Genomic DNA, 24,037 nt, shown 5'->3' with positions numbered 1-24,037 from the left:
GAATACCATTTGGTAATAGAATGTTGTCTTTTATTTGTATACCTATTTCCCCTCCTCTGCTTATTTGCTCACACAGGTTTATGTAGTGGTTTTTTTTAAAGATATAATTCGAGCCAGCTGTAATGTTCAGCTGGCTCGGGATTCAAACCGGCTTATCAAGCAGCGGTCACAGCAGATGGCCACCCAGCTCTAACCACTGAGCTGTTGGGCGGTCCAGGCCATGCAGGGGTTTGTGCTGGGCGCTCATCTTATTGAAGAAGATGATGTTATTGTGACAATAAATACCCAAGAGATTTGCCAAATAAAATTGTCATCCAATTTGTAGTCATGCTCGATGTTTGTCTCTTGGATTATATTGTTATATCTAATATATTTATATATATTATTTATAAAGTTTTTTGGACACATTTAGTTTATCAAATGATAAAACATAAATACTTGATAATACAATTTGGGACATCTCCGAATAAGATGAACAGATTCAGACATTTGTTGGCAAACGTAACTGACCCTTGGTTTCACTTTTGATTACCCATCCAATAACATAATCTCACAGGTGTTATTCTACTGCTACATGCATAACAATATCAGTATTCTAATTTGACTGACAAAAAAAACTACTAATAAACATATCTGCAACAACATGATAACACTCATGTGTAGGTTTGGATTCAGGGCTGGAGGGGGCCAATCAGAAGGCTCTCTTCTTTGCTGATCATGCAGGGACTAGCATAGCAGTTCATTTAGCTGATGGAAATATCTGACAACAGCAAAGAAGAACCCACCAGCCTGTCTTTAGCTGGTGTCTCTCGGTTGATTGTGTCATGGCTGCTGAGCAACCATAGATGCTTTTAGTTTAAGACCACAGCACAATGCTCGCTGTTTTAATGTTGAGAGGAGCAACTGTTTAGGAGCAAAACAGTTAATCAGGGAACTCCAGCTCAGACATCATGCTCTAAACACCTGATGTTTAGCACCGTTTTCCTCAACTGGATCCAACTAATAACAGGAGATAAGCTGCTCCCCCACCCCGACCACCATGGAGAAGCTGATCTGCTGAAAGACACTCCTCAACTGTCAGACGGATAAATCAGGGAATCAGGGAATCAACAAGGTATGAAACACAAACTGAAATGTTTATCCGTGTTTTTCTTTTTCTGTAGCACCAGGCACATTTAAAAAAAAAGGTCCAGAACCAATATGTGAATTTGTAAAAATCCACATTAGATTTGTTAATCAGTAAATATTTGGGTGAATTACTGCTAATTAAAGAAACAAATAAATGGTCAGTTTCTGTACGTTAGAAAATGACACTGAATCAACGTATTCAGAGCAGTAGTACCTTGCTTTTTAGAACTTTATCAAACTGTTTTACACTTTATGGTTATGGACACCAGTGAAATCTTGTTATAACCAGTAATATCTGCATTTAAAGTGGTTTTATCTAAACAACATGGTCAAAATAAAAATGCAACATAATTTGTTTTCCTTACTTACACCTTAAAGGTCTCCTATTATGCTATATTTGAACAATATATTGTAGGGCCATATCTATTCAAAACATGTCTGAAGTGTTTTGCTCAAAATACCAAACAGATCCCCCATTGTAGCATGCCTCATCCCCCTCTATTTCAGCCCTGTTCCTGAAGTGCTGATTCTGAACACACACACACACACACACACACACACACACACACACACACACACACACACACAGGTGCTGCGGGGGGGATTCAGCTCACTACTGTATATGGGGGACCATAGGTTGGGAAATGTACCGTGGTGGGACGTTGCCAGGAGTTCAATGTAAAGCTAGCCCACATTTCCGATATGACGTCATATCGGCAGCAAATCTGGATCAGCTCGTTTGTACCACCGTTTTTAGAGATGTGGGTAAGGAGGAGAAGAGAGAGGGTTGTATTTTCTGACACTGTGAGTCTACTTAAACACCGGGACACATATTTATGTATAACAGAAAGCAAAAGGTGCATTTTGCATAATAGGGGACATTTAAAGGGTACATTTTTACGGGAGCAACTCAGACATACACTGAATGTGTCTCGTTGCTGAAGGGTTGCTTAGTTACTCTAGCGTCCTTCTGAGGAACTCCACCAGCAGGTGATGAGGGAAACCAAAATCCATCTGAATCACCACGAAGCCCTTCAGCACAGAAAGAGAATGGGAAAAGGGGTGAAGCAATGGGATTAAGAAGTACAACACAGGAGATGAGGAGGGTTAAAAAAAAGTAGAGAGAACACTCACCTCCTGAGGGAGCACCTCCGGGTTAAAGATGTCGAATAAGTCAGTTCCCTGTTTGTCCAGAAGTCTGGTTACCTCGGTCTCAAAAACTGCAAGACATGCCACAGAAATATTATAGAGAACACATTACATTACACACCACAGTACCTCTTCTCTAAAATTGTAATTAAACAAAAATAATATGATATGTAGCCACAGTGCTACATTTAGCTGTCAGTTTCTCTACATTTTAAAATGATACATTGCCAGTTATTTAGTCATTTTAGAAGAAAGCTTTACAATGGTCAATCCGAGTCAATTGGAGGTTAAAGACAGGTTTCACCTTTTCATATCTTTATTTCTCCATGGACTTACCAGACAGGACTTTGGGAATTCCTATTTTCTCCAAAGCTTCTCTGATGAAATCCAGATGCTAGAAAAAGAGGGAGAGCTAATAGAACCCCAATCTAATTCCATATTTCCTCATCTCTTACTGTAGGGGTACACATAGTAACAGACTTATACTGATTCAATGTTTCATGGTCAAAGGAGAAATGTAGGCATTTGGCCAAATTTAGATTTTCTGGTATGGTAACATTTTTGTTTGTTGTTTAAAAATATTTCTACACATAATGCACCAATGACAAAAATCTTACCGTTTGGTTTAGTGAGGCAAACTCAGCCTGCAGAACAAAGATCCTAGAGAGGAGGAGAATCAGCGTCACACACGGAGCATAAGGAGATTATGTAGAGGAGCTGGTATCTATACTAAACTGCTTAATCTGCATGAGAACATTTCTGCAGCTCACTGGCAAAAAACGGCAATCCAACACTCAGCCAGATTGAACAGAAAAAACGTCAGATCTGTGAAAGAGTTGCAAAGCTCTCTGGAAGAACTTGGTCCTGATCTCCATCTGATAAGTGATGGTGTGGTGTAATTAAATCTGTTCAGTTAATTACTCTCTGAGGTCATAGAGAGTGCAGGGAAGACGTCGTTCAGGGGCCATATGGTGGGCAATCGGATGTCGCAAAACAACGTCCGAAATATGTTAGGGGGCCCATATAAACGGACACATGTCACTTAGTGAAGCATACATTGTCATTGATTACCTCCTGTGAGCACACACACACTTTGGACACGCACACACATTTTCTCCTATAAATGGCATGCACAAAGAGAGTTTGGGGGGGACTTCCACAATTGGCTCTGGGAACTTCGCATCGCCCGTGTTGGTGTATGATACTATGCTGTTGTAATAAACCTTATTATTTACAAGCTGGTGTCTCCGGAGACTTCTTCATCATCTTCACAAACATCGCTACAAGATATACCTCAATGGCACAGCCCTCCTCTAGAACCCACTTCTCCAGAGTGTTCCATTCAGGACGACCAGTTTGATTTGAACATACTGACCCCTTTAGTCTGACTTCCCGCCTCTGGTTCTGAATTAAATTACAGATTTAAATATTATGCATGTGTTTAAGTCTGTAAGAGGTTGTTTAAATTACAGTAGGTTTTTAAAAAACAACAGAAGGACTTACTCCGATCGGTTACTCTGCAGGAAGACTTTCTTGTCAGCATAGGAAGCAGTGATGTCGATATCCACTTCCTATACATAAGAAACAGACAAAAGACCTCATGTAACAGAAATCAATGCAACAGAGCCCACCCTCACACAGCCTTTACATCAGGACTCGCACTCTAATGTTTAGTTTTGTGATGCTCAACCTTTCAACTTTTTATCCATGAATTTTAGCCATTAATATAAACTGTTTTGTGTTACTTTAGCCTCTTTTTCAATCGTTTATCTATTACTCCTACAATTGTAACATAGTTTAACTGCATGTTTTATTCTGTTGTTTATTTTAAGCTTACTTTTTAATCCTTTTTTCTTGCTTACTAACTACTTTCATGCAAAAGACCTGCTTTACAATCTTCCACATATTCTCCGACAGCTGCTGAAGCTCCTTTTCGGCTACCCTAGCGCAGTGGTAACCAATCTTTTCAAGCCCAAGATCACTTTTTATTCCAAATTGTAAACTGAGATCTACCAATCCGATATCTTCCGAAAAACCCACTTAGGAGTAAGACTGTTCATCTCATATTTATTTTGCAATCAATTTCTGTTACAACAGGCTGAATGTACGTGCATGCATACACACAAAGAAAAACACAGTTATGCACAGTTATCTGTTCAAGGCACAATATTCATATTTACGGAAGGCATATCTGTTCAATACAAACTATCCATATTTACAGTATCTGTTCAATGCACAATATTTAGTTTCTCAGTTCAATTAATAATATGCACATTTACAGATCTACAGTTCAATGCACACAATCCATATTAAGTTTCTCTGTTCAATGCACAATATCTGTCAATGCTCAAGTTGCTCTATCAGCCTGACTTTAATGAGATTGCTGTGACATCTGTAAGTCTTTTGAAATCTGGTTGATAGTTAGTGATTGCCAGTCTGAGGCAGTCAGTAAGGTGTGCGTCAGTCATACGAGTTCTATACTTGGATTTTATTATTTTCATTTGTGAAAAGGCCATTTCACATAAGTATGTGGAGCCAAAGTAGGCCTTCAGTTTAAGCGCGCATGACACAATCAGTAGATACCGCTCTCTACTCACGAGAGACCAAAAGTCCTGGTCTCTTGCTCTGGCCTTCAATTCAATGTGGCTTTGCATTTCAATAATCTCCATGTCAACGCCCATAGGTAATGTAAACACCTCCTGCATTTGAATTGACAGCTGTTCAATGTCAAGGAAAGGGTTTGATGGATCAAATTTCCATATGCAGAGTCGAGTTCGTCCAATAAAGACTTAAATAGCCGGTGCTGAAGCGCTTTTGCGCGAATTGAATTGACTATTTTAACAACAACATTCATTACATGTGACATTGATGGAAGATGGCGCCGCGGATGGCTGCCGTGTCTCGAGCTCCTCACCAACTCCACATTTTAGTGTTTTTATTGTTTTACTTTGTTGGTTGTTTTTAACTTTTTTTGCAACATGCAAACCGCCCAAGCGAGCCTTATCATCCAATATGATAGAGAACAACTTTTACACATCAGGTCGCTGGTGGACAGCAATAATCCACCACGACCTGCAAACAATGGAGAGTCTCCGTGTTTACCTGCTGGAGCTCTACCTGTGGAGCGCAGGAGGAAGAGACGGCGAGGTTCCCGGGCCGGGGTCCTGGTCAGGCTGAGGAAACATGAAAACAGGCCTCCTCTACCGACTTTACTTCTGGCAAATGTCCAATCCCTGGATAATAAACTGGACGAACTCCACAGCAGGGTGGCATTTCAACGGGACATTAAGACCTGTAATGTTTTGGTTTTCACGGAGACTTGGCTCGATCCCACGATACCGCCATTGCTCCACACGGATTCTCCATTCATCGCCAGGACTGGACAATAAACTCAGGGAAGAGCAAGGGAGGAGGTGTGTGCTTCCTGATTAACAACAAGTGGTGCTCAGATGTGGAGATCATTTCTTCGGACTGTTCTCCCAGCCTAGAGCACATCATGATCGGATGCCAGCCTTTTTATCTGCAGAGGGAGTTCACATCTGTAGTTTTAACAGCAGTGTATGTTCCGCCGCAAACTGACAACAACACAGCGCTGGAGGAGCTGTATGGGATTATCGACAGGACAGAGACTTCTCGGCCAGAGGCCGCATTTATTGTGGCCGGGGATTTTAACAGAGCCAACATGAAGAAAGTCCTGCCGAAATACTATCAGCACGTCAGCTGCCCCAAGCGCGGTGGAAATACACTGGACCATGTTTACACTGCTTACCGGCATGGATACAAAGGGCCCCCCCTTCGGCAAGTCAGACCACATATCTCTTCTTCTGCTCCCGGTTTACCGGCAGAGACTGAAGAGGGACCGACCTGTGACGAGGACAGTGCAGCGTTGGTCCGAGCAGTCTGACTCTGCTCTCCGCCACTGCTTTGGCATCACGGAGTGGTGTGTGTTTGGGGAGGACGATATTAATACACACACACACACACACACACACACTGCCGCGGTCATTTGCTACATCGGCAAATGCATCGATGACGTCGTGCCGCGGATTACTGTACGGACATTCCCAAATGAGAAGCTGGATAAACGGCGAGGTCCGAGCTAAACTTAAAGCACGGGCCATCGCGCACAGCGGCGGTGATTTGGATGAGTACAGGAATTCCAGGTATGCACTCCGGAGAGCTATTAGCAGTGCGAAAAGACAATACAGGGACAAGGTGGAGTCGAACTACAAGGACTCCAACGCCAGAAATATGTGGTCTGGACTAAAAATCCCTGCTGACTGGTTTTAACCAGTGCAGATGTGTGTAGATCTCTGAAAAGGATCAACACACACAGGGCTCCTGGACCTGATGGAAATCCCTGGCCGTGCTCTCAAGGTGTGTGCAGTTCAGCTGGCAGATGTGTTCACAGACATTTTCAATAGGTCACTGCTCCAGTCTGTAGTCCCCACATGTTTTAAAGAGTCCATCATGGTCCCTGTCCCCAAAAAGACAAAACCCATCTGCCTCAATGACTACCGCCCAGTTGCACTCACCTCCATCATCATGAAGTGCTTTGAGCGGTTAGTCAAAACTTTTATCACCTCCTCCCTCCCTGACTCACTGGACCCCCTGCAATTTGCCTACAGGGTAAACAGGTCCACGGATGATGCCATCTCCCTCACCCTCCACACTGCCCTCTCCCACCTGGACCAGAGGAACACTTATGTGAGAATGCTGTTCATTGACTACAGTTCAGCATTCAACACCATTGTGGCAGATGGTACCGCAGCATCCGGACCAAGACCACCAGACTCAGGGACAGTTTTATACCACAGGCTATAAGACTGCTGAACTCCTGAGCTCTGTGAATGTCTACTCACATCTGTTTATAGTACACACATACATATATATATATATATATATATATATATAATACACATCTGCCATACATATCTGTTTATAGTACACATATCTATATATTATACATATCTGCCATATACATCTGTTATACGTAATATATGCATCTGTCCATACCTCCTCATTCAACAGTGTAAAGTGTTTAAATACTTTCAATGTATTCCACATATGTATATATTTCACATCCTCAAATCTTTATTGTTGTTATTGTAAATATTCTTCTCTCTTTTTGCACTATTTTATTTATCTTATTTGCACCATGTATGTTGAGTTGTTGGAGGAGCATGGGATATAAGATTTTCATTGCCAACATATACGTTGTATATGCTGTGCATATGACCAATAAAACCTTGAAACATGTCAATTGCTTTAGCTGCCAATGCCTGTTAATGTATCACACAGTGATAGTTTACAAATGGTGGAAAGTCTGGGTCTTTTCTGCACAACTCGACTAATACTGAACGAACACCGATCATCGCCGGTGCCCCATCGGTTGTGAAGCACACTATTTTATGAATGGGAATCTTGTACTCGCGCACAAAGTCCTTGAATGCCTTGTACACGTCCTCACCCCTGGTTCTTTCTTTCAATTGGATAAGGGCCAGAAAGTCCTCATTGACAGTAAAATCCGTGAAAACCATTCGGACAAACACACTTAGCTGGGCTGTGTCTGTGGCGTCGGTAGACTCGTCAAATTGAATTGAAAAGTATTCAGAGAAAGATAAGTCTTTTAATGCTTGCTGGGATACATCTTCGACAATGACTCGACTCGTCTGGCTACAGTTGGTGCACCAAGTGGTACACTTCTTATCCTTGCTTTTATGTCTTCTTTGTTTTTAAAATCCGCAAACAATACGTCAGCTGTAACGCTCATTGCTTCTTTGATCAACTCACCATCCGTAAATGTTTTTTGTGCTTAGCCAAAATATGGCTAACTCGGAAGGACGTTTCTGTAGCTGCCTTGCTCTTTGCTGTAGGCGCGATGAAAAGCGACTGCTGTGCTTTTAGTCCTCTTTCAGTTCATCAATTCTTTTTGATCTTAATGCGCTGTTGAGTTGATATCAGTCTTTGAATTTAGCATGGGTGCTAGCATGATGGCGCTCCAGGTTGCAACGTTTTGGCAAGGCTACCGCCTGTTGGCATATGAGGCATATAGTATTCTCTTTTGCTGATGTGAAAAGATATTCATGCTCCCATTCCGGATGGAAATAATACGTTTTTGATTTCTTTTTTGCTGGGCCCTCAGCCATATCGATATTAACTGTTAGTTAAGGTTGGCAGAACTTGGCACAGTTTAAAGTTACTACTTTCTCAAGATGTCCATTAGGGTATGATTTTTTTTTAAACCCCACCCACAATTGCATGCAGCCTCAGCATAGACCTCAGCATATCAAATAACCAATTGGAGTTTGTAAAATGACCTATGCGTGATTCAAATCAACAAGCCAGAGCTAGGTCTAAAAAGCTTGATAAAACAACCAACCAACCAGAGCATGAACATTTTTAAAGAAAATGTGAAAATGCTAGGGATCGACAGTGAAGGCTTTGAAGATCGACCAGTCGATCGCGATCGACCTGTTGGTTACCCCTGCCCTTGCGGAACTCTACCGTGTGTTGAAGGGACAATGTCTTTCGGTATGTACAGTAGGATGTTTCAAAAATAATGTTTTTTAACCACACGAACATGTAGCGTCACATAATCAGTGGCATAATACCGCTTGGAAGAAGAGTGTTGGAGCGTCCGGCGCCCCACAGTGCAGCTGAGCGGAGAGCGTCCCCCGGATATTCGTACCCAGGGTGGAGGTGTGGAGGTGGGGAACAGATGAACTCCAGACACTGAGCTGGGGAGAACCTGATTCCAGCAGACACTGAACACACACACACACACACACACACACACACACACACACACACACACACACACACACACACACACACACACACACGCACAAAATAACATCATCAATGTTGTAGTTGGAAGGTGCAGGAAGAGGTGTTACTAATTACCTTTCTGATATATTCAGGCATGGGACTGGAGAGCTTGGTCTTGAAAAGCTCCTGAAATGATATTTAATGTAATGTAAGACATAACAAGGTATTAAATATCTGAAACTGTAGTTTCAACATCTTTGAACACACAGTTCTAGTGAGGAGATGAACAGCAGAACGTTTATCCCGTGTAATTAAGTACATCTACTCATTCCCACTGATTTAGTGGAGAGGAGGAATGGAGTAGCATAAAGTGTAAATACTCAGGTAAATTACAAAGGTAAATATCGTGCTTTGTACTGCACTACATTTATTTAGTTACTAGGTACTTTTAACATAAATAACAGGGAGGAAATTGTTTAATCATAACTGGGTGTTTACGGTTTATTTATTTGGTTTGTTATTTTATCTTTTTCTTGATTACCATTGACCTCTTTGTTTTCTTTGTTTTTTAATAAAAAATGTATTTTGGATTGTGGGGGTAAACAGATAGTCTTTTATATTTGTCTTATCAAATAATGACATACAACGTCAAATAATTATATATATGTATATATATATGGTAGTAACAATGATATAATCTATGTATAATTGTACATATATATATATATACTGTATATAACACTCAGTAGTAAACAATGTAACACTTGCTTCACAATGACAAATTACAGCCTTACAAAACTCTAATATGTATTTTCTCATAATAAAACTGAATAATATAATATCCTATAATAATACAACACTTCTAGAAGAGCCCTCCTTCACATTTCTTACTCTCACTTTGATACTTCAGTACTTTTAGCTGATGGAACCTATGTACTTTTATTTAAATAACATTTTTACCTCACAACTTGTATTTTTAAAGTGTGTTATTGGTACTTTTAAAGGATCTGAGTCCTCTTCCCAAATCTAGTTTGAACACACGCAGAACCAATAGGTCAGGTTGATATAATCTGTACGCAGTATAAGTACTAGCTAAGCTACTCTGATTAACACGATAGCATATCCTTCTATGTCTGTGTTTAGGTCACGGGGATGTACTCACAGTGAGCTCTGCTCCTGAGAGGTTGAGCTGGAAGCGGCCGTCATGGTGTGCAGCAGTGAACATGGGGTTGAAGATCTGGTCTGGGGTTAAACACAAGTAAGTGCTGTCACGCCTCCAAATCTCACAGAGAGGATCACCTGAATAACCCACACACTGAAATACTCCAGATGCATAAAGTTAGATTTATTTGACTGAATCTATATTTGTTTTCTCTGAGGTTAGCCTTAGTTGCCAGAGTACTTTTGTGAACTCTCTGGGCTGATTTTCAGTAATTCTGAACCGATTTGGAAGACCTAGGGGACTCTGGATCATTTTGATTGGACAGATCACTTATTTACTTGAAAACAAATGGTCCACAGCAGAGTTTCATCTCGTACAAATATGCAATTTATTTCTGGTTGAATCTGCCATTTAGGGTCCTGAAAAGGTCAGAAATGGAATCAGCCTGTCCTAAGCAGCCAAGCCATTTTCTTATCTTTATTTACATAGCCTTTAATGCCATTTATTTGAATTAACACAACTTATGCTGATTGTGCAAATTGCCCAACATATGCAGGTAAGCATCCGGCGGTTTCTATGTGCTGGAGGCCCCTATTTTACATTTGTGACAATAACATCAGATAACTGCCTTACAAACAACAAATAGTGATATACAGTATATATATATATATACGGTATATATATATTTATATATGCTTAAATTCAGTCTCTTTTAAAACAAATGTAAATAAAGGTTTATATCTGAATCAGTTCTTATAAAGGGGGAGATTATGGAAAGGAGGAAAATAAAAAAAATATGTTTAAGGTTAAGCAACTAAAACTGTAGTAAAGATAGGGTTTATGTTTAATAAAAGTGCAGAAGTTATTTGCTGGTGTGTTTTGGGATGCAAGATATGGATGACAGCCATCCCCCACCACTAAGGCAGAGGGACCTGTAACATCATTGGATTGTCTCTTTAAAGATAACTTTAATCGCACCTGCACTCCCACATTTCTAAAGGCAGAGTATTGCTGACTGCTGACCTGAGACCCAGAAGTAGAGCATCTTGTGTTCAGTCAGCTGGTCGGGCTGGAACACAGACTCATTGATGACAGCAGAAACGTTTCTGTAGCTGGTCAGACCCTGGAAGTTTCATACAAAAACAATAGGAAGTGGATGAACAGAAAGAGTATTGATACCACAAACAAGGAGATTATCATTATATCAAACTGTTTTAATTAACTGGAATTCCATCGAAGATGACTGCAGTCTATACACTGCTTTTACTCTGCTGACCCCCCACCCTAGCCGTATTGATGGTGCTGGAGGTGTGGAGGTGTGCAGTCAGAGATCAGGACGGGGTGGGGCTACAGTGTTGACGATCAGGGTGGAGGATGTGATGTGTCCCACCCGCACTGCATTGGGTCTGGCCGTCAGGAAGTTCAGCATCCAATCATAGAGGGTGCTGTTGAGCCCAAGGTCCCTGAGCTTGATGACGAGCTTGGAGGGCACAATGGTGTTGAATGCTGAACTGTAGTCGATGAACAGCATTCTCACAGATGTGTTCCTCTGGTCCAGGTGTGAGAGGGCAGTGTGGAAGGGGAGGGCTACGGCGTCATATGTGGACCTGTTTATGTACCAAGTACTTTGAGCGGTTAGTCGGTTTTGACTAACCGCTCAAAGCACTTCATGATGATGGAGGTGAGTGCCACTGGGAGGTAGTCATTGAGGCTGCTGGTTTCAGTCTTTTTGGGGACAGGAATGATGGTGGAGTGTTGTAGACACGTGGGGACTACAGACTGCAGGAGTGACCGGTTGAAGATGTCCTCTGACCTGGGCCCCTGGGCCTTCTCTACCTCCACAGTCTGGCTGCCCTCCAGAGTGGCAACCTGGAGTTCTTGTTCTCTTCCAACTCTGCGTCGCTGCGCACCATAACCCATGTTTTAAGTTTAACTTCACAATCATTTCTTTTTGATTCGGGAACATTCATACATTACGTTTCCGATCCAGCAAATTACCCTGCAGTCAGTGTTTAACAATTGCTCCTTTCATCTATTGACAGACTTTTTTCAAAACCAAGCCGCTTCATCTGTCTGAGGTAGTGTGCAGTTTGAGTAACGGTCTTTACCTTGTGGTAGGACTCAATGTAGTTTGCAGTGATGACCGGGGCAGCAGCCACACCAATGTCTACACTGATGTCCCCATCACTGAGGAACTGCTCTGTAAACACATACATATGCAGGTAAACACACACACACACACACACACACACACACACACACACACACCAGGGTTTCCGTTAGAAAAAAAATCTGCCGGTCAAAGTGACCGGCCGAGGTTTCACCTTCCGGTCACAGACCGGTCATCATCATCATCATCAGCAGCAGCAGCAGCACCTCTCTTGTGAGTCGCATCTGGAGTCGTCGCATCTTTCAGAAAAAAACTTTTAAGGCTACTCTGCCTGGGGCCGGCCATATTTTAACAATAGCCGACGTAGCCTATTTGTTTGTTAGCAGAAGACGCTAGCCGCATTCAATAAACAAAGTGGTTGTCATGTTTACGCTTTTCGCGGTAGAATCTTTGCTGCACGCAAACGCTCGTGGGCCAATCACACGCCATACACCTTCCGATGTATTTGTAGGCCTGTTAGGTTAAATTATTTTATTCTAATAGGCTACTGTGTTACTACATTAGACTTAGCCTAAATGGTAGTATTATTCTGAAAATCAAATTGAGTTAGATAGAGGGATTATTAGTCAATTTCAAACGGACACTTTGACCGGTGAGATTTCATTTTCTCGGACATTTATTTTTTTTCCCGGCCAATGTCCGGTAATTACCGGACAACGGAATGTCTGACACACACACACACACACAAACACACACACACACACACACACACACACACACACACACACACACACACACACACACACACACACACACATACACATACACACACACACACACACACACACACACACACACACACACACACACACACACACACACACACACACACACACACACACACACACACACACACACACCTGCTCTCTCTTGTATGAAGTCTGCCAGTATACTTGCCACCTTGTTGATCTCCTTACAAATCTGCATTTGAAAACATATTCAATTCAGTATTACTTTTACTCTGACTATAAGAAGACATCTCCCCTGAAAATTGTTTAATATGTTATTTTTTTCTCTTTCGTCCTCACCTGTCCCTTTACGACCAGTTTGACAGTGAAGGTGATGAAGTCAGTGAAAAGCTTCTTCAGCCAGTTGGGTCTGATCAGCGGGGGCAAACACAGCACGGTCAGATCATACTGCCTCCTCTGTACTGCTGTTAGCATCATGAGGGTTCAGTTGTGTAGCTTACTCTTTGTCGCCCTGCAGATGCAGACTGAGTTTGTGAAAATTAAGAAAACAATCCGATGTGTCTGCTGCCACCTTCCCCGCTCCGCAGTCTGATGGAGCAGACAGAGACAGAGCAGATGTGAGGACGTTCAGTGTGAGATTGAATGGGTTCCAGTATACTGAATCAGCAGCTGCCTTGCTGAAGGACTGAATAATTATACACCAAAGTGTTTAAAATAGTAATGTGAGGAAATATTTGGGATTTGACAACATAAATCAAAATGATGGGTTAACTCAAGGCTGTTTGTGTAAGACAGAGTACAATTTAATCCATTTTTAGGCAGTATGGTTCTTGTAAGAGGATCCGATTGAATTTCTTCTTTGTTAGCTGTATCGTTCTGTAAGCTAATGAACAAAAAAAACATCTTGCTTTTTTTATAGTGAGGTGATAAAAAGAAATGGAAGTTAATCAGGTTACATATTTTGAAGGTAACAGAAATGTAAGTTTTTAAGTAAGACTGCGCTTTCTATCAAGCCCTAATCCCTGTGCACACATCCCTAATAAAGTACTTACAGAGTTTGGGGTTGATTCCGAGATCAATCTGAGATTCAATTTCAAAGTCAATTGAATGTTCAATGTTGACACTACATGAAAAAAGAAATACAAATGGCATAATAATATTCATCAATTTACTGGGAAAGTGTGTTAACAAAGGAAGTGATGTCACCATGCTGACAGAGCAACATTCAGGAACTAAAGTTAAAGGTCCCCTATTATGCAAAATGCACTTTTTGCTTTCTGTTATACATAAATATGTCCCCGGTGTTTAAGCAGAAAATACAACCCTCTCTTTTTTCCTTCTTACCCACATCTCTAAAAACGGGGTACAAACGAGCTGATCCAGATTTGCTGCCGATATGACGTCATAAGGCAGAGGTCTTCAACAGGGGGGTCGCGACCCCCAGGGGGTCCGCGGAGGTACTGCAGGGGGGTCGCAAAATCAAAAGTTTTTACAAACCGTTTTTTCCCACAAATTGCAATGTCTTTAAATGCACAACACAAATCCAAAATATGATAGCGAATGGAAAAATGGAGGCAGATGTGCCAATCACGAGGCCGTGTGACACACGCTGGCTCATAGACATAATATTATGTCTATGCGCTGGCTCTGTCAGGTTCCCCGTGATTGGACGAGAGCCTATTCAGGCCCCAGTTTACTGAAGACCCAGACACAGGGATGCACGCAGCGACATTATTGAGAAGACCATACATATAAAATGGATCGTTTTGTAACTCGAGCGAAAAAATCAACAAGCACAAGCGAGATACCATCCACCAGTGAACATGCAAGTGACGAGGCAGAACCTGCTGCGCCTGCAGATGTTGCAGCTAATAAGGGTAAGCGCAAAAGGGAGAAGACACGAAAATATTCAGATCATTATCTGAAGTTCGGGTTTACCTTTAAGGAGACAGATGGCATTGAGTTTCCAATGTGTGTCATTTGCTCTACTGTTCTTTCAAATGAATCTATGAAGCCATCAAAGCTGCAGCGTCACTTGGAGACAACACACAGCCACTTAAAAGACAAACCTGTTGAATACTTCCAAGCTAGCCTCAAATCCCTCCAAGGTCAACAGACATTGATCAGAAAATCAGCCAAAGTTGGGGAGCTAGCTTTGAAATGCTCTTATCAAATTGCTCTTCGGATTGCCCAGAAGAAACAGCCATACACACTTGCAGAGGATTTAATATTGCCTTCAGCAACCGATATGTGTAAAACCATGTATGGAAATGATATTGACATTAATAAACTGAAAATCATTCCAGTGTCGGACACAACCATAGCTCGCCGTATAGACGAGATGGCATCTGATGTGAGGATGCAACTGATAGAGAAGCTGAGGTTGGCAGATGCATTTGCGTTACAATTAGACGAGTCAACAGATGTGTCGAAGGACGCCCAGCTTCTGGCGTTTGTGCGCTTTGTCGATGATAAGGAAATGCAGGAGGAATTTTTGTTTTGTAAGTGCCTCCCTCAACGCACAACTAGTTCTGAAATCTTCAAAGTGATCGATGTTTTTTTCAGAGAGAATGACATTCCGTGGACAAAATGTATTGCGCTGTGCACTGACGGTGCAAGAGCCATGGCTGGTTTAAAAAGTGGACTAATCGCGCTTGTAAGGGATGTGTCTCCGCAAGTGATTTGGACGCACTGCATGCTACACAGGGAGTCACTTGTTGCCAAAGATATGAGCGCTGAATTGGCAGATGTCATGGACTCGGTAGTGAAAGTAGTCAACCTAGTCAAGAAGAGCGCATTGCAAACACGTCTCTTCTCGAATCTCTGTGCTGCTGAGGGAGAAGAACACACTGCGCTACTCTACCATTCCGAGGTTCGGTGGCTTTCACGTGGAACAGTGTTGTCACGTGTGCTGGAATTGCGCAAGTCTATTCGGGAGTTTTTACTTCTCCAAAAGCGCACAGAGCTGGCTGCACTTTTCAGTGACAATGTTTGGGTCACCAAACTTGCCTATCTTGCTGATGTTTTCGCTGAGCTGAACACACTGAACAGTTCAATGCAAGGCCGCAATACCCATGCCATTCAACTGTATGACAAAATGGAAGGCTTTCTAAAAAAAATCAAAAGGTGGAGGGAGCGCATCGGGGAGGAAATATTTTCCATGTTTCCATCAGTGGATGAGCTGGGAGATTCTGCTGTGCTCTCGCCCCCCATTACACGCGCAATTCTTGCGCATTTGGAGGCGCTCGAGGGACAATTTGGGCACTACTTTTCTGAGGCTGACTCCTGGCGCAGGGACAAGACATGGATACTGTTTCCATTCACAGACAACGCAGCAGACGGCACACACCTGACAGTGACGGAGGAGGATCAGCTAATCGAACTATCCACTGACAGTACGTTCAGACACATATATGACACCACCACTCACCCAGTTCTGGATCTCTTGCCAGAAAGACTTTCCGCAATTGGCAGGAAAAGCCATGATGAGCCTTTTGCCCTTTGCCACAACCTATCTTTGCGAAAGTGGATTTTCCTCACTGACTTACTTGAAAAACAAATACAGGTCAAGGCTGCAGCCTGAGGCTGATATGACCCTCTGCCTGACAACCTCCATCCGTCCAAGGCTGGATCAGCTGTGTGCTGCTCATCAGGGTCAGACATCTCACTGATGTGAGAGTACGTGTGCCATCCACAGATGGTTTGAGGATTCATTGTCCCATCTACATGCATGTTTAGTGTTAAAATCTCATAGCTCAGTGTTTGTTTATAAATGACAGTGGCACAGCCACTCTGCACCTTGCACTTGTTTAAAGTTCAAACTTTTATTGTGATTTATTTTAATAGCCCTGTGTTGTGTGCAAGATATATGTTCATAAATGGCAGTGGTACGGCCACACTGTACCTTGCACTTGTTTAAAATAAAAACATGAATATATTAACCTGTGTATTATTTGAATAGCTTAGTATTGAATGTACAATAACAGTATCTATGTTTACACACTGCACTAGGCCCCGTTTAATATAAAACACAATTGTATGCCATATTAATAGTAGGGGGTCCCTGCTCCAACTCTCCATCAGTTTGGGGGTCCCTGGCCTGAAAAACGTTGAAGACCCCTGTCATAAGGGAAATGTGGGCTGGCTTTACATTGAACTCCTGGCAACGTCCCACCCACGGTACACGTCCCAACCTATGGTCCCGCATATACAGTAGTGAGCAGAAACCACTCTGTTCTGGAAGTATTATGGTCTGTGTTTCAATTAGCAAGCATCGCTAACACTCAGAGATAACGCTGTGCTGGAGAGACTATGTGTAATATAAAGGTCCTGTCCTTGTGGTAAACCGAGAGAGAAACGTTTGAGCTCCAGACTGTTTCAGAAATAATGCTGGATGTGGTTTGGAACATAATATGGCGTTTAATCACGGCAGCGTTTAGCTGAGTTTCTCCCGGTACAAAACTTTCTTCAGAGGAGAGATCATGACGCTCCAAAGGGGCGTGGCCAGCAGCCACTCCAAAGGGGCGTGGCCAGCAGCAGCTCCAAAGGGGCGTGGCCAGCAGCAGCTAGTTCACTTAAAGCTACAGTCACAGAATCAGCACTTCAGGAACAGGGCTGAAATAGAGGGGGATGAGGCATGCTACACTGGGGGATCTGGATGGTATTTTGAGCAAAACACTTCAGACATGTTTTATATAGATATGGGCCTACAGTATATTGTTAAAATATAGTATAATAGGACACATTTAAAGCAACAGAAGCACTGAGAGGAGATGAGTTATGAATTATTAGCAGTCTTCAAGTGCTGATCACACTCACAGCCAGCTGCCATATCCGTACTGGATCCTCCCATTGAAGACTGCTGACACATTTGTTATCTCCATGGAGATCCCTTCCCCTGGGCGCAGTTCAAATGCACTCCGCCCGATCGACAGGTTGTGAATCTCCAAACTGGGAGAAGGAAGAAGCATGACGTGAATTTTTGACATTTTTTGTGTCCGGCGGTGTATCATGGTTGTGTGCCCTCTTACTTTTCCAGGGCATATAGGACTGTGCCTATAAGGAACAGGTATTTCTCTCCCTTCACACTGGGGTATCTGGCATGTTGGAACGCTGCCTCGATCACTTTGGTTGTTTTCTCGTTCACTGCACACAAACACACATATTTTCAAAGACAGTTAAAACATGTTCTGTCCCACCTGTAAAATTATAAATAATCCATGCCCAAATTGCTAAAACATGCACGTGTTGTGTTAAATATACTTGTACCTAGACAAGATGTAAATTTAGTTGTGGAAAAAGTGGTCTCAAAATATTTCTTTAAATATCAAATAGCTCTAAAAAACCTTCTAAAATGGCATTTTTCGCTTGTCCCTACTTCTTGATGACCAATTTGCATGTCTAATACAACATTTAAATTGGGCTTTTTACTTGTTTTTTTGCTAGTTGATATGTTTCATTTGTAAGGGTCAGAGCAGTTCATTAAATCATAAACCTATTTTAAATGAAGCTCAGCGCAAGTTCTTTCAGGAAGACTGGATGTACATTCACTCACTCTGCAGCTGCATTAATCAGCTTATTATGGGCGTTCTCTTTAACCAATTATACTTCACCTCAATCTCCAGCAGCCAATCATTGTGCTGCAGTCAAGCTTTTAAATGGTTTTCCTCTCTCCTGCAGTCAGCTGAGATTTCAGGTGTTTCTGCTGCGGCCCACCTCCCCCCATCCACCTCCAGTCATCATGTCCAGAGAGCTAACCCAAACACCTCATCCCATCTCCTCAACAAATCCAGATCTTCAGCATCACCACCAGGTCTAGATCCTGGGGGGGTTTCCTATATGCTCAAAGCTGCATTCCCACCTTACGATATCAGGATTGGGGTCCCATCGACAGAGACTATAACATTTCTATCACATGGCTCATGTGTCAATAAATGTTCTTTAAACTAAAATGGAGTCTCTCCTGATTGAAATAACAGTCATTTTAAACTGAAGGTGTGTCCCTAAACATGCACGTGACAAACTTCAGTCACATGACACAGAGGAAATAACATCATCAAGCCAAGGGCAGATCAAAGCTGAGTCCTATTTTCATATTGTCCCTATTCTTTCATTCTAGAACAAGTGTGGCACTCCCACTCAACCCTGTTACTCATATAATCACAATAAGACAAATTCAATTCAAAGTTATCTTTTAACTAAAGTTAAATATCTGAGTTTTCTCGTTGCCTTGAAAGTAGCATTGTATTCTGCAGCTAGCATGAATTCCTAAATGATAAAGCTAACATAAGCATTGATTTGCAACAAGGGTTGCATTTCCTGTAGTACAATGTATTATCTTTAGTCAAATGAAATGTTTGTATATAATTTAGCATAATCCACATGTTAGAACATTTTCCCAGATTATGAATTCCTTGTTTTTTTAATTTAAAGTTGTTTTTTATAGACTACAAAGTTCTAGTCCCCATTGAGCGCTGTTGAAAAGCAACAAATAAAACATCTAATAAAAAGTGTATCATTGATGCCTGAGCTGGTTAATCAATTTTTGTGATGCTTTACTACCAGTTTATATTAAATACATAACAGAAAATAGAAAATAAAGGATTCATTATTAAAAAGTGTTGATGTCTACATCAATGGAATGACCCAGAATTTCCTTTAAACTACATTTTTTTGCAATCACTTTTAAGTAAAAAAAAAAAAAAAAAGGGTGCTGCAAGGACAGGGCCTTACACCGCTAGCTGAGGAGCTTTGGACCGAAGGGAGAAGTTTCTCAGACCGGGCGGGGGGATGGTGGCTGTGTTGTGCCAGAACAGGAGCCATGCACCATCAAACAAGATTACATGTCTGAATGGCTTTATGGTTGGCGAGGGCTTCACGACATAGAAAGCTGTAGGACAGATGCATGCTGGACTTCGTGATGTTGGGCTAGTAGGTAATAAGAGCTAGCATGCTATTTGCTGTCGCACTTGTTCGGCTGTGTTAGCAGGATGTAAACTAGCTAGTTTCTAAGTATTTAACTTGCAAGTACTATGATTGTTACTAATGCTAACAGCTGTCTTTGTGAGAGGGAATTACACCTTACAGAATGTTACATTCTGCTGCTTTAAGGACAGACACATTGCTCACAGCTGGGGATTCACAGTTCAAAGAGACTGGTAAGTCATTAGTACTTCCATATATAATGAGAAAAAATGAAGAAAGGGTTATTACCCTCTGCAACATAAAGAAATATGGAATTAATAGCATTGAATCTGCATTGACGATTGAAGTCTTTCCCATGAACTCCTTCTACAGCAATCTTTTTAGTTGTTTTTAATCAAAAAGAATTGGTCAAATATTAAGCAAGTCTTTGGAGGTGAACAACAAAATAGGGTCAAATCCCACTCACACACAACGGCAGCAGGGTAGGTGAGGCGGCACACAGCTCCGGTGAACCTGTAGGCTGCAGCGGGATCCTGCAGGCAGGCCTGGGATGCCCCGAACATAGAGAGGAAGAGCAGCAGCGAGGGGACAACATCAAGAGACATTGTGCAAGAGAGCTTCACCTCTGGCCGAGCTGCGGACAGTTTGAAGTTCAGTTTATGTTTGGAAGTGTACGTTTCCTTTCTGTTACCCCGAGCAGCAGGCTTTCTCATCCAATGTCACCAGAGGCTTCAAGACTCCAGCTCCTTATAACTGTGATTTTCAGTTTCAGACAGCCCTGTTGGAATTCTCTTGTTTTATTCTGAGAGGACCCGACAGCCTGCTTGCCTTGTTTTTTTAACTGTCAGGGAGGGCAGGTCACTGTGTGTCCTTCATCCAATCAGAGAGGAATAACTTGTGGGATTCACAGTTTATGGACAAACACTGACTCAGATTTGTCTTTCACATAAGGTCCCCTTAAAGTAAACTGGTCAAAGTGCAACCTAGAAAGCCTCAGGTAAATAAACACAATCTAGAGCTTTATAGATTGTGTAAAGGGAAATAATAATGAGATACAACAGCCCTGAACAGAACCAGATTGTAGAAACTGTAGACTTCTAACATTCCAGACTGGAGGCTCAAAGCACACTTAGGGCCAGTTATCACACAGTCTACAAAGACATTGACATTTCCAGAAACACTTATTCCTCACAATATAACTTACATGCTGGAGATGAGCATGTGTGAGAGATGAATCTACTATTTGAATTCCCCTTTTCCTAGACTCAACAAAATGTATAAGGCTAGCACAATGTTCCGGTCCAACCTTCACTGAACAGAAACTTTTTCAATAAGCACAAGCTCACAGCAAAACCAGATACAGGTCCAGAAGCTCACTGTAACACACACTATTCAGTCCTTAGGGTGGTTACCTCAGAATTGAATGAGTATACTTTTTCTACTACCAACTGTGTACATTTGGTTTCACTATAGACGATAGAGCGAAGAAACAAGAGTAAGAGCTGAACCCAAAGACAGACTAGAGATAACAGAGAGGGGGGGGGGTAACTGATATAGAAGAGGGCTCCAACAAGAGCCTTTTGTTTGTGGGGAGAAGTACTCAGATTGTGTACTTGAGTAAAAGTACAAGTACTCAGATTGTGTACTTGACTAAAAGTAGAAGTACTCAGATCTTGTGCTTGAGTAAAAGTAGAAGTACTCAGATCTTGTACTTGAGTAAAAGTAGAAGTACTCAGATCTTGTACTTGAGTAAAAGTAGAAGTACTCAGATCTTGTACTTGAGTAAAAGTAGAAGTACTCAGATCGTGTACTTGAGTAAAGTAGAAGTACCAGAGTGTAGGAATACTCTGTCACAGTAAAAGTATTCAAAATGTTCCTCCAGTGAAAGTAGAAAGTACTCTCATCTAAATGTACTTAAAGTAGCGACAGTAAAAGTAGTCATTGTTTGATTGGTCCATTTCAGAATAATATCTCTGATATGTTTTATAATGATTGATCATTAAAGTGTTCTCAGAGCTGGTAAAGGTGCAGCTAGTTTGAATGGCTTTGTATACTGCAGGGTAGCTGCTGGATTTACTGCAGGTGAATTAAAGTCTGATTTAAGGGTTCATTATATTTACCATCATTAATCCAGATCTGTAAAGAAACGTAAGTGTAGTAAAAGTATACCATTTACCTCTGAATTGTAGTGGAGTAGAAGTACAAAGTAGCACATAATTTAAATACTCAAGTAAAGTATAAGTCTCTCAAAATTGTAGTTAAGTACTTGAGTAAATGTACGTAGTTACTTTTCACCACTGCTTAGGTTGCACAAGACTAACTATACCTACCACTGTACAGCATGCTTAAAACACAGAGGGGACCAGCAGTGAACAGCTATGGCTAACCACATTGCACATCTTCTGCAAGGGTTAATATGGTCACGGGAAACTGTCAATCAGTTTAAATTTGAGTTTAAAAAGTTGTTTGAGGACATGTGCTTGGGAAGTATACATATTTGGGGTCAACATTCCATTTACATGACTATGTACACTACAGTGTCTGCACTCTGCATGAGGTCATTCCTGCGCTTTTTGTTTGAAGGCCCATTTAAACTCCAGCCATGACATTTTGCTCTGATTGACACTGAGCAGCCTCAGTAGAGGAAAGTTTAAATGTTTTTTTGGGACAATTTAGTCTTTATTTATTAGAGATTGGCAGTTTCAAAAGCGGGGATAACGGGGTTTGAGAGGAATAAAGGGACCCAGGCCGGATTTGAACGCAAAACCGCTGCGCTGGCACATGGGCTCCCAGCTCTAGCCTTTATGCAGAAGGCATCATTTCTATAAAACTATTTCTTTAACTTTTGGATGCATTGCCATGACATTGGATTTAATAACTTGTCTCTGGACTTTGAAGAATCTAATGTCATCAGGTTAAACTTTAAAATTGAGTCTACGAATACATAACTACCTATGAAAGCCAGTACTTTGTTAGAATGTCACATTAGCATATAAGCGTCATTGTGCCTCAGTACAGCCTCTGATGTATTAAGAGAAGTGGATACAGTGTTGGACAAGGGTTATTTCCTTTGAAAGTTGCTCAGTGAAGAGAACAAAACCCCCTCTAGTATATCTCATGGTGATGTTCTGCATCCATTGGGCCCAGTCAGCATGAACACTCTGGCTTGGTCCAATGGATTCAGCTATTTGCACAAATTTAATTCAAAATAAATGATTCCGTTTTATAGACTTCTCTGTTTTTTAAAATGTAATTCAAAGAACGGTCAACGCCAGACAACAATATGGACCGTTGACCTTTGAATATGCACAGAAGAGGTGGATTCAAAGAATAATGTCCTCTATAAACATAAAGGTGTATTTTCTCTACGTTTACATTTATATTGCATACACTTTCCTTGTAGTTGAGTGATACAACATTGTTGTATTGGGACAATATTTAGATTTTTATAACCAATGGGCCTGGTAATGGAGTAATACATGCAATATTTGCCTTAAGTGAAATATAATTTTGAAGTAGAATATAGAAATAAGTATGCAGTTTTTTCAAATTTATCATAGGTCTATTTTTAACCATTGTAAAGCACAGTGAGAACTGAGGTCATAGATCTAGGTCTAACAAGTGCAATCAAAATCGCCAAATGGATTTTAAACTGTTAACAGAACATTTTTGGGTTTCTTTTTTTTTTTATTCCTCCATAATGTTTTGTTTTTTTTGTAACATTTTGTGTTCATTGTATCACACTTTACATATCAATTACAGGGTGTAATTCTAGGGGGGGAATATTCAGTATTATTGTCCATTAATGTTAAAGTTGGGGGAACTACACGAAAAACTATTTTGGCCTAATGGCTTCAAGTGACTGACGCAGAAGTTTAAGTACCACCGTCTGGCCACTGCAAACATTTCAACAGCCGGTACTTCCTGGCGGCTGGAGGCTCAGTTCAGGAGAACAAAACTGTTCTTATCTCAGACTTTGACAGCTATGCAGGTCAACAGCGGAGTCCTGCAGAGAGCCACACATGTGCAGGCATGTGTCTGGAG

The 24,037-nt window shown here is 41.5% G+C and overlaps 1 protein-coding gene across 1 annotated transcript; it reads right to left on the bottom strand.

The window, feature by feature from the left end:
- Window positions 1-1,326: 1,326 nt before the first annotated feature.
- On the bottom strand, window positions 1,327-20,871 carry cetp (cholesteryl ester transfer protein, plasma). The gene is made up of 17 exons (XM_063909853.1): window positions 20,460-20,871; window positions 18,100-18,214; window positions 17,888-18,019; window positions 14,122-14,192; window positions 13,570-13,657; window positions 13,409-13,478; window positions 13,241-13,301; window positions 12,319-12,410; window positions 11,234-11,333; window positions 10,211-10,290; window positions 9,184-9,234; window positions 8,892-9,044; window positions 3,781-3,848; window positions 2,895-2,937; window positions 2,614-2,671; window positions 2,263-2,348; window positions 1,327-2,160 (listed from the first exon to the last, which is right to left on the bottom strand). The coding sequence occupies exons 1-17, from the start codon at window positions 20,704-20,706 to the stop codon at window positions 2,083-2,085; spliced, it is 1,593 nt and encodes a 530-aa protein (XP_063765923.1). The 5' UTR covers window positions 20,707-20,871; the 3' UTR covers window positions 1,327-2,082.
- Between the last annotated feature and the right edge of the window lie 3,166 nt (window positions 20,872-24,037).

This window comes from Eleginops maclovinus, chromosome 2 (genome assembly GCF_036324505.1).
Source record: "Eleginops maclovinus isolate JMC-PN-2008 ecotype Puerto Natales chromosome 2, JC_Emac_rtc_rv5, whole genome shotgun sequence".
Taxonomy (NCBI): domain Eukaryota; kingdom Metazoa; phylum Chordata; class Actinopteri; order Perciformes; family Eleginopidae; genus Eleginops; species Eleginops maclovinus.
The sequence above is the reverse complement of the archived record's forward strand: the minus strand, read 5'-3'. Positions and strand labels throughout refer to the sequence as shown.

Excerpts from the sequence above, each read along its gene's own strand:
- cetp (XM_063909853.1), bottom strand. The coding sequence starts at position 20,706 with ATGAGAAAGCCTGCTGCTCGGGGTAACAGAAAGGAAACGTACACTTCC. Across the intron at positions 10,291-11,233 it reads GCTCTACTTCTGGGTCTCAG|ACCAGATCTTCAACCCCATG; the intron begins GTCAGCAGTCAG and ends GTTTAACCCCAG. Across the intron at positions 9,235-10,210 it reads TCTCAGGAGCAGAGCTCACT|GAGCTTTTCAAGACCAAGCT; the intron begins GTGAGTACATCC and ends ATATCATTTCAG.